Genomic DNA, 13,464 nt, shown 5'->3' on the forward strand with positions numbered 1-13,464 from the left:
TTTTCACTTGTTATTTGGAATTAGGGTCTCAGTCTGTAGCCCAAGAATACCTTGTATTTGTGATTCTCTTGCCTCAGCCACTCCTAGTAGCTGAGATTCAAATGATATCAGCAGAGCCCAGGGATGGTACAAATACTTAAATCCCAGCAGTTGGGAGGTGGAGGCAGGAGGATCAGAAGCTTGAGACCTGCCTCAGCTACATTGGAACCTTGTCTCTAAAAAGCTTAGGATACCTGCAGAGGGGTCCTCAACCTACAGTCTACGTCTACCTGGAGACCCAGAAATGAGTCCTTGGGGGGAAATCAGACCATGTCTGGCAGTCTTAGAGGGAGGAGCTTGTAACCAGGCAGAAAGTCAGAGATTTGAGCGACTGTGTCCCCTCTACAAGTAGCTCAAAATGAAAATCCAGCAGGCTAAGCCAGGGGAGGGCATCGCCACTAATACTCCTTATGAGAGTCCCTTTGCGTCTTCTTTTGAATTTAAGCTCTGTCCAAACCCTGCACCTGCCTCCTGGCTTCCCATTCTCTTGGTCTGTTTACTTGCCGGCCACTGGTTCTGGACAGAAGAAGAGGGTCAGAGAGTGAGGGGGGTTTGCTCACTTATTTCCTCTGTGATTCAGGAAGGTTTTCCTAATGACATCTTTCCAAAGGATGGGAAAGAAGACAGGAGAGGAGAAAGGAGAATAGGAAGAGAGAAGGAAGGAAGACAAGGTGGGGAGGAGACACCAACCACACCTCTCAGAATGATAGAAGGTCTTTCACTGTGGGTACATTCATGTCACCAGGTCCTTTGGGGAAAGACAGGGAGGTTGCTCGTCTGTGATTCTAGCCTTTTGTGACCACAGAGAGTCTGTGGTCTTGGCCCTCGCTCTCTCACTTAACTGGTAAGTATTGTGTGCTGGTGTCCAGAGACACCTGCAGTAGGAACTGGAGAAGGCAGAGACAGGACTCTCCTTTCTAACCATGGTGCCTGCGTTGGTGGCTCTGGGGCTTAGATGGCCACTTGACCTTTTGGTTCCAGCCAGGGGAGCCAGCTATGTTGTTTGAGGACCAGGAGCAGCTAGTGTGCAAAAGGAGCCTCTCCCATGCCAGTGCCTGGAGCTGTGACCCACACAAAGCCTGTGGTTTTCTCCCCAGGTGGACATGCACGCAAAGCAGCATCAGCCCCCAGTACAACATCTGCGAGCAGATGGTTCAGATCCGGGATGACCACATCCGTTTCATCTCAGAGCTAGCTCGCTACAGTAACAGCGAGGTGAGTTCTGTGGCTGGTCCAGGGCCAGCAGAGTCCAAAGAGACTGAGGAAGAGCCGGCAGTGTGGGATGGGGGAGCCATAGCCAGAGGCGGAGAGTGAGCTTGCTGGAAGTGATTCAGAGCCAGGCTTGGACTCTGGACCTCGATCCCTTCATCTGCAAAATGGAAAGAATGCAGTAATGCCTGACGAGGGAGTGGCAGGGACAGTGACGAAGAGGATTATTAGCAGGTACAGAGGTGCAGTCAGGAAAGAAAAGGAGTTTCCTTCCGTCCTTTTTCATGGGGTATCTGTATTCTTACTAAATAGAAAATATTTAAGAAAAATACAGGTTTAAAATAGTCAAGTAGGAGGAATCACTTACAGTGTTCACACAGTAGAGTGACAGTGGTTGATGATAATTACAGTTCTCAACGTGAAGAAATGACATCAGAGGTGATAGATACACCAGGTAGCCCATCTGTCCGTCACATAGTGTATACATGTGTTGAATCTTCACACCGTGTCCCATAGATATCTACAGTTATGGTGTCAATCAAAAATAATCCAGACATCTTTTAAGTAGAGGTAATGATAGCATTCTCTTGTAAGGTTCACTGAAATAACCAGTAGGGTGCCCGGCGTGTGTATTGTGCCTGGAATACAGTAAAGGGTGTAGTGATGAGGCAAGCAGGCCTGCTTTTCATCCTGCCTGGCTCCTGCATGGCTGGCTTTACACCCGAAATAACAACACACAAATTGTAGTCATTTAAACACTGCCTGGTGCATTAGCTCTAGCCTCTCACTGGCTAACGCTCACATCTTGATTAACCCATTTCTACTAATGTGTATTACCACAAGGCTGTGGTTTACTGGCATGAGTCTAACCACCATCTGTCTTGGGTAGGAGAAGCATGTTCACATCACATCCACAGTTAGAGTGGAAAGAATTGAACGCATGCTTGCTCTCTGGCTTGCTTGCTTATGTTCAGCTCAGATTCTGCACTCATACACAATTCAGTACCTCCTGTTTAGGGAATGGTGCCTCCCGATGTAGGCTGGTTCTTCCTGTTTCAATTAACGTAATTAAGATGATCCCTCAAGGATGTACCTACAGACTGACCAAATGTAGAGAGTCACTCATTGAGATACCCTCCCAAGGTGACTCTAGGCTATTCCATAAACTCAGAATTCAAAAATTATGAGCCATTGCCCACAAAGAAATTCAGAATTCCCATGAGCCTCTTGCCACACTGTTTTTTTTTTTAATCAGCACAGAATCTTGTTTTATCTCCATTTCTGTCTAAAGATACCTTTGTGATATTTTCTGTTGATTCATTGATATTTAACTGAGGGCCAACAGTACCATGACTTCTGTTTGAAGGAAGCATTTCTAAACATGTCTGTCACAGCTTTCCTGGATGTAGAGCACTGCATTGCAAAGTGGTTCTCAACCTGTGGGTCACGACCCCTTTAGGGGTCAAACAGTCCTTTCATAAGGGTCACCAAAAAAATACCAGAAAACAAATATTTACATTACAATTCATAACAGTAGCAAAATTACATTTATGAAGTAGCAATGAAAATTTTACGGTTGGGGGGTCACCACATAAGGAACGATATTAAAGGGTCACAGTGTCAGGAATGTTGAGAACCAGAAGCACAGCACATCAGCTTTGTCTGAAATTGTTAACTAAAAGCACAAAAACGTGGGCATCCTGACACTGTGTAGGCGACAGAGAAGATGTTGACTTGCAATGTGAGAGCTAAAACAGAAACACAGAGACCTCTACTCAGCTGGAACATGAGGGGTCTGCAGGGAATGGAGACATTGCTACAAGTGTCACTGTGGTAAATTATAGAGGAAACAAATTTACAGAGATAGTGTCCATCATTAATGACTATCTGCATATACTCATGTGGTATTTGTGTGCATGTGTATAATATAATAATATATTTATTATTATATGGGTGTATCCACACACACTATATATATATATATATATATATATATATATATATATATATATATATATCCATACTTATGAACTTACGGCATGGATGGACTATTACACATACAGACATTTGTGTCAGATCTTTTTATTTAGTGCATCATAGCTAGTCAGTGGGCTATGACATCATTTTAGTGATCTGTGATTAGCACTGTATGTGAAATAGAACATGAAACCATGAGTCCTATGTGTAGACAGAAGTTTCTGTCCTGCCTGGTCTCACAGCTGTTCAGTCCCAAAGAAACACACAGGGGCTTATTCTAATTATAAACTCTTTGGCCTATTAGCTCAGGCTTATTATTAACTAGCCCTTACAACTTAAATTAACCCATAATTCTTGTCTGTGTCTAGCCATGTAACTTGATACCTTTTCTCAGTGAGGCATTCTCATCTTACTTCCTCTGCGTCTGGATAGTGACTGATTCTCTGCCTTTCCTCTTTCTAGATTTCTCTTAATCTGGTTGCCCCACCTATACTTCCTGCCTGGCTATTGGCCAATCAGTGTTTTATTAAACCAATATGAGTGACAAATCTTTATAGTGTACAAAAGCATTCTCCCACAGCAGTTCCCCTTTTTTTCTTCTCAAAACAAGACCCTGAATCTAATCTCCTTTGTATAGCTTTTTTACTGACCATTATGCATGACAACTTGTAACCAATACACTAAACAAAGTCTAGAAAACTACACCCACATTCCCAAAAACTAATTCATTTTTTGGAGAGGGGAATGTGGGTGTAGTTTTCTAGGCTGCTTCCTGCTGATTGGAGGTGCTGGTAAACTTATAGGAACCCAAAGTAAATTTAGGATTATGGTCAAGTCCTAACTGGAGTATTCTGTGAGGCTAGATAATCTCAGCCAGCATCCTTGAAGCTGTTCTGGATGCTGAACTCGGAAGAAACTGCAACAGAGGTCCTCGGAAATGTTGGATCATCTGGGCCATCCATTTCCATTGGGGATTTCTCAAGGGGGTCTTCCTTGATCAAACCTTATTTTTCTTAACCCAGAATGAATCTACAGCCGCTCATTTCCTGTGAAAACAAAAGCAAAACCTCTTCTCCAATGTAACATATCTTTCAATGTAGCATATTTTGATTTAAAATTTGAAGTCAAAGCACTTTCAAAATATTTAGGTTGGATTAATCCAGCAGCATTTATAATTTTAAAAAAAGTTTTAGCAGCTGTTGCTCCTTTTTCAAACAATTCAAAGACAGCATAATAACAGTATCCAGATTCTCTGTGTATTTTCCATCTTTATGTGGCTTTTTAAAAAAACTCTATTTCTTTTATTTTTATTTTTTGGTGTTTTGAGACAGGGATTCTCTGTGTATCTTAGGCTATTCTGAAACTTACTCTGTAGACCAGACTGGCCTTTAACTTACAGAGATCCACCTGCCTCTGCCTCCCAAGTGCAGGATTAAAAGTGTATGCCACCATACCCAGCTACACTTTTTCCTTTCTAAAGGACTTTGTCTATCCTTTTTCTTTTCTCTCCCAAACTTACATTAATTTTTAAACAGATTGTAAACCATTTAAGAGTTTTTTTTTAATCTGAATCTGTCTTTATTGTATTTATCTTTTTCTGAACACATGAGTCATTAATCTGCTAAGTAACATGGCTAGGATTAAAACTGTGGCTTTGGTGACTCCACCACCAAAATGGGGTTCCACCTCATTCCTTAGCTTCCTGAGAGTCTAGAATGACAGAGGTACAGGTGGGAGCCATGTTTATTGCCATAACTCTGTGGAGTTTCCAGATCCATGCCACCACCAAGAAGCATGCTGCCGGCTGCTCATAAACACCATTTAAGTGTTCGGTGACAGAGCCTCTTAAAAGAGCTGGGAGGGTTTTGCCATTAATGCTGAGTCAAGAAGCCACTGTTAAAGGAGCTGTGTCTCTGCCTGTCTCTAGCAAGTAGATCTCACCCCCCCCCAAAAAAAAATGTCGTTACCCAGAAACTGTGCTTAACTCTGTTCTTTTGTGTCTAGAATCCGTTCCCAAGCTCTCTCAGGTTTGTGTGGATATAGTTGCTGAATGTTTAATGCCATTTGTAGATGGAAGTTTCTGTTCTGCCCAGTCCTGCAGCCGTTTAGTCCCAAAGAAACACACAGGGGCTTATTCTAATTATAAACTGTTTGGCCTGTTAGCTCAGGCTTATTATTAACTAGCTCTTACAACTTGAACTAATTCATAATTCTTGTCTATGTTTAGCCACGTGACTTGGTACCTTTTCTCAGTGAGACATTCTCATCTTGCTTCCTCTGCATTTGGTTGGCAACTGCATCTTTGCCTTTCCTCTTTCCAGAATTCTCTTAGTCTGGTTGCCCCACCTATACTTCCTGTAATCAGTATTTTATTAAATTAATATGACTGACAAATCTTTACAGTGTACAAAAGCATTCTCCCACAGCACCTGTGAAATCACAGTGTTGTATAAAAGTCATTGCTAGCATACATACTTATATTTAATTATCATTTCAAGGGTGAAATCTCAGGTCACTTACTAGTTTGCACTTCCTATAATGAATACAGTCAAGATAGCCTTTGCTGTAAGGCTGTAGGGTGAGGCTAAGTGGGGATCTGAAATGACACCTCCTGAATCAAAACCCTCAGCCACTTACAAGACATATGACCTTCAGCAAGACAACTGTCAAAGACAAGTTTGTCTAGCAAAGGGAGCATAATAATTGCACAGATTTTCCAGGGGAATTTGAAAAGTAATGCTCATGAGCCTCAGGCACATGGACCATGAGGTGAGTATGAAATTCTGTGTCCCTCAGGTGGTGACAGGCTCAGGGCTGGACAGCCAGAAGTCAGATGAAGAGTACCGGGAGCTCTTTGACCTGGCCCTTCGAGGCCTGCAACTTCTATCCAAGTGGAGTGCCCATGTCATGGAGGTGGTAGGTGTCCTGAGACCTCAGCCCCTACTGACCTAGTTCACATGGCTTCTGTCTTTCATGTACCACACCTCTTACCCAACTGAAGCCTACATTTTAAGTATATTCATTAATACTTATTCATTAATAAGGAATTGTATTACCTTAAGTTAATATTTTCATCACTTAAAAAGATGAATAAATAAAACCACACCTGGGCCCAGAGAGGTGGCTAGGACCCTGCCCTGACCTTAGGTGGCTTACAGCCTCTGTAAACTCCAGCACAGGTGAGATGATGCCTCTGGCTTCTGTGAGCACCCACACTTACATGCATATCCCACAGACAAACACATGCACATAAACACCATTAAAAATAAAACCCCACATCTGTCACCCCGCCCCTTCAGCTCTCAGTATTCTTTCTGTCACTGTACATTACCTTACTTTAGATGGTCACCATATATAGATTCCAAGCATGTGGTTTTTACATACAGCTTTTTACATTGTGTTTTCTGGGTCCACCCCTATCCTGCATAAGTCAGTGCTCTCACCCTGCATCTAATCAGTGTGCTGATGGCTTGGTCATTTGCTTACGTTTCCTCAACTGATGGACACTGGATTTTCTTCTCCCCCGCCCCAGTACTCTTGGAAGTTGGTTCACCCCACAGACAAGTTCTGCAACAAGGATTGCCCGGGTACAGCGGAAGAATACGAGAGAGCCACACGCTACAATTACACCAGCGAAGAGAAGTTTGCCTTTGTGGAGGTGGGTGCCGATGCTCTGCTCTCCCCGTCTACCCCAGACTGCAGCTCCCTGCAGTTCCTGAGTTCTTTTGATCACCCAGAAATGTTGTCATTTTAACTTGCTAACCTTTTCTGACTTTTCCCGTCTAGGTGGTTCTCTGTCAAAAGTGGCTAAGAAATGATAGATCCAGCTAGTTTCAAGTTCCAGCATTGACTCTGGAGGATTCCTGAGGTCCTGCCCCTAGTGGAGGAGCAGTTGCTAGTTGCTGGGGTAGTCAGAGTCATTTTTTCTTGGGGAGCATGGCCGTTGGTTGGTTCCCCCAAGCCCCAGTGGATGATGTCATGCCCATGTGTGTATGGGCAGCACCGATTGGACTCACTGGGTTAAAATATAATAAGTAGATGAATAAATAAGTGCTTATGAAAGAATGATCTGAAATTGGAAGGAAGGGCCAGAGCAAGGTTGGGGTGGGATAGGAATGGATATAATCAAAATATAATGTATCACAGTTAGGATTTCTGTTGCTGTGATGAAACACCATGACCAAAGCAAGTTGGGGAGAAAATGATTTATTTGGCTTACACTTCTATATTGCTGTTCATTGTCAAAGGAAGTCAGGACAGGAATTCACACGGGTAGAATCTGGAGGCAGGAGCTGATGCAGAAGCTGTGGAAGGGTGCTACTTACTGGCTTGCTCCCCCTGGCTTACATAGCCTGCTTTTTTTATAGAACCCAGGACCACCAGCCTAGGGATGGCACCATTCATAATGGACTGGGCCCTCCCACACTGATATAAGACATTGAAAAAAATGCCTTACAGCTGAGTCTCATGGAGACATTTCCTCAGCTGAGGTTCCTTCCTTTCTGGAGACTCTAGCTTGTATGTAGTTGACACAAAATCGGCTAGTACATAATTTATACAGGTATGACATTTTCTAAGAAGTAATTAAAAAATTAAAAATATATGAGGAGGACTGGTAAGGTGGCACTGGCTACACATGCTTGAGGACCCAAGTTCGGATCCCCATTACCCACGTAATCAAGTAGAATATGGTCGTACCCTTAATCCTAGTGCTGTGGGGATGGAGACTGAAGGCTAGCTGAGCTACACCCTCAGCCTGCTTTTGCTTTGGTTTTTTTTTTTTTTCTGTTGGTTTTTGTTGAGAGAGAGTCTTAGGTTGTCCTTGAACTCACTTGCTATCCAAGGCAGGTCTCAGCATTGCAGACTTGTCCAGTGAAGCCTGGCTGAGTTTTAACTTTTTACCAGAGCCCTCGCAGTGTAGACGGTCCTTCAACAGCCACACCAAGGGGGATTTCACATTGTCGCCAGGTCTCCTGAGTGTCCCATTGTTCTGTGCCCTCAGAGGCCTTTGGTGGCCACCTTACTCGTGATCTTGGCCATTCTAATGGTCAAGTAGGTGAGTCTCATTAACCTTGTGAGTCTCATTTCCCAGAGTCTGATGACACCAAGTATCTTTTCACATGATCGTGGCCATTCTTCTCTCCTCCTGTGGATTCTATGGAAGCCTTTTTGCCCATCTCTGAAGGTTGTGTCTGTGCCTTCTCATTATGAAGTTGTGAGAATCCTTTCTGTGTCTTCACCACAAGGCTTTCATCATGCGTGTGTTGCAAGTAGCTTCTCTATGGGGGTGACTTTGCCTCTTTGTTTTCTTGGCAAAGCCTTTTGAGGCATGCTGGTTTTATAGTTTGCTACCGCCCAGTTTATTCAACTTATTGTTTCACAGGATGTGAATGGCGGGTTCTAGCATAGAAATCTTTACCTACTCTTAAGTTGCAAGGGTTCCCCCCCAACCCAGGTTCTGAACCCTTCTTTATCCATCCGTTTATCCCAGTGTTTTAATTATGTGTTTGTGTATGAGAGAGAATGTGCTTGTGAACGTCTGAGGCCAGAGGCATCAGGTGTCCTTGGCCCGGCATTACAGGCATTTCTTACCTAGTGGCGATCTGACAGTTTTAGAGGCGTGGACCTCACACTCTAGGCACCCCCACTGCCTGCTCCCCGCAGCCTGGAGAAGCACAATGAGCAGACGGCTTGCTACACGGTAGCTGGGCTGACCCTTGTTCTATGCCCACCAGGTGATCGCCATGATCAAGGGCCTGCAGGTGCTCATGGGGAGGATGGAGAGTGTCTTCAACCAGGCCATCCGCAACACTATCTATGCGGCCCTGCAGGATTTCGCCCAGGTGACACTGCGTGAGCCCTTGCGGCAAGCTGTGCGCAAGAAAAAGAATGTTCTGATCAGGTGGGTCCTCAGATGGCCCCATTCAGGGTGCTGCAGAACTGAGGGATGCAGGGCTAGAAGGGGAGGGCCTCCTAGCTCGGTCGCCTTCCAGCATGGCTTTTAAACAAAGAGACCCTCTGGTAGTGGGCATTGGTGTTCAGCCAAGGCTCCACTCAGGACTTGAACTCAAACCAACTGCTGTCTAAAAGTGAATTATTCAAATGAGTTCTCTGAGTGTCCGTTCCTTGGTTGTAAATTGGGATCATGGTGGCCACCGTATCCATGGCTACAGGATGCTCAAATGAGATAATCCATGTGTAGACTTCAGCACACATGGTGTGGGGGGGAACGGGCTATATACATAGAAGCTCTTTCTAAAACTTGATCCATATGATCCATATAGCTAGTGATGCTGATGAGATGTTCCTGTAGCTCCCTCCTCCTCTCCCCACCCCCAGGTCCTGTCCTCCTGTCCCCCACGTGGCTTAAAGCTGAATTCTTAGGTAGTCAATGGCCATCAAAGCCACAGGAGCCTCTTGTTGAAAGCACCTGAGCACTGCTAAGAGCATCCCTGAGTGGTCCAGGATTGAATGTACATCCCAAACACTCAGAAACTCTAATGCAGGAGGTGCTAAGCAAGACCCTCTGGGGCCTGAAAACAGCCTTGCAGACAACTGGGCTAAGCTCCCTCCCCTCCCTCACCAGTGTCCTGCAGGCAATTCGCAAGACCATCTGTGACTGGGAGGGTGGTCGAGAGCCCCCCAATGACCCATGCTTGAGAGGGGAAAAGGACCCCAAAGGCGGCTTTGACATCAAGGTGCCCCGCCGTGCCGTGGGACCTTCCAGCACACAGGTAAGCAGTTCCCGGGCAGCCTGGCTCCCCTGACTCCAGGCCATTTGGACCAAGAAAGGGTCCTTGGAGAACTACAGGGTAGTGGGATGGGGATCCTTGTGAGGAAGGGCAGGGTTAAACAGCTGCTCTGGGTTTTTCCTGATGTCTTGTTTGATGTAGAAGGAAGACCACTGGCCAGAGATTCAGGAGACCTGGGTTCTAGTCCTAGACACCTGTGTGACCTTGGACATGTTACACGGTCTCTCTGGGCCTCAGTTGTCTAGTCTGACCAATGGTGGTAGCACATATTCACCTCCCCAGCTATCTCCTAGCCCAGTAAAGCTCACATACTGCAGTGCAGGAGGGGTCTGACATGGAGCCCACGTGCATAGGTCTGTGTATTCTAATGACGGCAGTCCCCTTACCTACAGGGGCAGCCTGGCAGGGGAACTTACAAGTTCAGCCTCTGACTTGCTGTATGTTTCTGGGCAAGCAGCTTAACCTCTCTCAGCTCTTGTTTACCTTCTAAAAATGAAAACTTGGGATGAGCTCACGTTACCAACAAGACACTTTGCTAGTTTTTCCATCCCTTTCCAAAGACAACCCACAAGCTTGGCAAGCCACCTCCCCTCAGACACAGTCTGGTTGTCAGAAATACTCTTGAGTTTCCAGCTGGAACTTCCGCAATAAGACGATGTCTGTGTTCACCCAGAACAGACTTAAAATTACATGGGGGGAAAAGAGTGACTCGCGGAGTTAAGTCCTTACTGCCGATGTAGAAGAAGGTATTTCCCGGTCTACTTTCTGTGGTATTTGAAAACAGATGCGTCTTACTGTAACCGTCAGGGTCTTGCAGGCTCCAGAAGCCCCAAGCTGGAAGCTCCTCCTTATAGGACCTTTCAAGCCCGTCTCTGCTCTGGATCACCTGAAGCGGGCCATCTGAGGCCCTTTCTGACCCCTCCTTCTGTGTGTGTCCGTGTCTGGGCAGGGCTGGGGCTGAGCAGGGGCAGGTGAGTGTTTGGCAAGGTTATCATCACTTCTCTTAGCTTTGCAGTATCCAATGACCAGCGTGCACACATTCTGTCTTCTGCATGTGCGACACCCCAAAGGATCCTTTATAGACAGTTCTGAAGTCTTTGTTAGAAGGCCAGGAACCTTTCTAACTCTGAGTGCCCTGGTGTGGCTGAATGGCTCTCAGGCATTTCTCTAAGTCCTGAGAGGAGCAAGGAGAGAAGGATGGAGGGGCTGTAGACATCAAGAAGACAAGAGAGAGGGCATGTGTCTTCGTGGATAATTTGAGAACTGCAGGACAGTTGCCGAAAACTAAACCCCACCCCTAGGTGCCCCTGGGGTAGGTTGATAGCTCAGATGCAGATTCATTTAGTTGACTCCCAGATAGCCCCAGAGGCGGATGAGTGCTGAGAGGTAGATTCCCCCTCCCCCTATTACAGACGGGGAAACTGAGGTCCAGAAAGGGGAAGTGACTTGTCCAAGTCACAAGACGAGTGCCAGGTAGACAAGAACCCAGGTCTCCTGATGCCCACCCCAGGGCTCCATGGCAGCCCTCAGAATGTAGCAGGTGTAGGCATTTCATGGAGTTGGGTAGCAGCCTGTCCTGGTAGAGTAAATGCCCGTTAATACAGTTAGCTAAAGAATTGACTCTGTTCAGAACGGACCCACTTTTCTAGTAGTTAGAACTGGATGTGAATCCAGTCTCCATAGCTCCCTTTCTTTGGGGGACTCCAAGGCCATCGTTAGCATTGTACTTTGATACTCAGAGAGAGAGAGAGAGGTTCATAGAGGGTGGGCCGTCTAGAAAACCAGCAACAGCGGTCACTCCTTCCCCACAGAGGGGACCCTACACAGGGTGGCATGGCATGCAGATCTGTGACTGCCAGGCCCATGGTGGGTGAGAACCTTAGCCCCATCCAGTAGCAGCAGAGAGTAGTGTGGTTGCTGGGAGGTCGGAGCGTGTCACGTGTGGCCCCTGCAGTTGTGGTGGCTTTCCCACTGTATACAATACCTCTCGCTTTTCTCTCTCTCTCTCTCTTTCTCTCTCTCCCTCCTCCCTGTCTCTCCTGCCCTCCCATCCCCTCTGCCTTCTCTCCTGTCTGTGTCTTAGGCCTGCCAGTGGTCCCCGAGGGCTTTGTTTCACCCCACTGGTGGTACACAGGGCCGAAGAGGCTGCCGATCCCTGGTATAACACCGCCTGGCTGGGTTGGTTTGGGTGCCTACTGCGGGAGGCAGCAGGAACAGACTAGCCTGGCTCCTCAAGGCCCCTTCCAATCCTCAGACTCAAAGACAAATGATGTGGAAAAAAAAAATCTAGATTAGCAGAAAGAACAGCCCCGCTGCTCTTGGGCCCTTTGCATGTAGGGCACTCTGTAAGCTGGGGTTAGGTGTCTAGTAGCCTCCTGTGTAAGTATGGATGTTGACTTGCACTCCACCCAGAATCTCTGGAAGGCTGTACAGTGCAGCCCGGGCCACCAGAGGGCGCCAGCATTCACTGACAGGTTTAAAACACTGAGGACCAGAAACAGGAGGGGTGGGGGGGTTGCTGTTTTGAGCTTTGTCCATTGCGTAACTCCTCCGAAAGTTAGAGCTGAAAGAGACTGGGTTGAGAACTTGTCTGGTCCAATCCTTCCTGTTAGATGAGGCAACTGGAGCCCAGAGTGGAGGCCTCATCGTCTAAGGTCACACAGCGAGTCAATGGCAGTGCTTGGCTTTGAACCTGGCTCTCTTGGTTCCTGGTTCAGTGCCCCATCCATGCTGTTACCGTGGTCATCTGGGACATGAGGGTGACTGTAGAGTGGCATGGATGTCCATGCCCTTGGCTAAACAGGGCAGGCAGGAGCCTTTCACGGGCCTTAACTACCTGCCATTGTCGGTACACCTAGGGGTGCTATGGACCCTAGGCAGAGAACTTGGCAAAGCTGGTCAGTCTGCCTCTCGGAGGTTTTCACAAGGGCAGGTGGCAAGCCCAGTGATGGATGCTTGCCTGGCATGTGCTGGGTCCCAGAACGGCAGGGAGAGGCCAGGTTTCCATAGCTCCAAACCCGCTTCTCTGCCGTAATCGGTGCTTCCTTAAGACAGTTCTCTTTAAGAGCAGAAGGAAGAACAGGAAGGTAGGAAGGGACGGCAACTTGTCCCTCAGCGCGGAGGGCCACCTGACCTTCTGTCCCTTTCTTTCCAAGCTGTACATGGTCCGTACCATGCTTGAGTCGCTCATCGCAGACAAGAGCGGCTCCAAGAAGACCCTCAGGAGCAGCCTGGATGGGCCCATCGTCCTCGCCATAGAGGACTTCCACAAGCAGTCCTTTTTCTTCACACACCTGCTCAACATCAGCGGTGAGCCACCCTCCTCCACAGCCAAGGCGGTAGGGCAGGAAGCTGGAGACCGATGGAATCATGAGCCACAGCGGGGCACAATCTGCTCCCAGGGGCAAAAGAATTAATTTAAAAACAACAGAAAGGAAAACCTTTCTGTCAGCTTGGGAAGGTAGGAAAGGCCAGGCTCTGCTGAACT

General features: G+C 46.8%; 1 protein-coding gene across 3 annotated transcripts in view; it reads left to right on the plus strand.

The window, feature by feature from the left end:
• Cyfip2 (cytoplasmic FMR1 interacting protein 2) overlaps positions 1-13,464 on the plus strand; it is a 121,805-nt gene that overhangs the window by 43,058 nt on the left and 65,283 nt on the right. For 2 of the 3 annotated variants that reach the window (XM_041675908.1, XM_041675909.1), the window contains exons 11-17: positions 1,137-1,254; positions 6,022-6,141; positions 6,758-6,883; positions 8,961-9,127; positions 9,812-9,959; positions 12,061-12,135; positions 13,133-13,286. In XM_041675908.1, the coding sequence (XP_041531842.1) occupies positions 1,137-1,254; positions 6,022-6,141; positions 6,758-6,883; positions 8,961-9,127; positions 9,812-9,959; positions 12,061-12,135; positions 13,133-13,286 (908 nt within the window). The remainder of the gene's footprint in view (positions 1-1,136; positions 1,255-6,021; positions 6,142-6,757; positions 6,884-8,960; positions 9,128-9,811; positions 9,960-12,060; positions 12,136-13,132; positions 13,287-13,464) is intronic. The other variant, XM_041675910.1, reaches the window with a different exon arrangement.

This window comes from Microtus oregoni, unplaced genomic scaffold (assembly GCF_018167655.1).
Source record: "Microtus oregoni isolate MIOR12 unplaced genomic scaffold, Mior012 000027F_ref0000203, whole genome shotgun sequence".
NCBI classification, from domain to species: Eukaryota; Metazoa; Chordata; class Mammalia; order Rodentia; family Cricetidae; genus Microtus; species Microtus oregoni.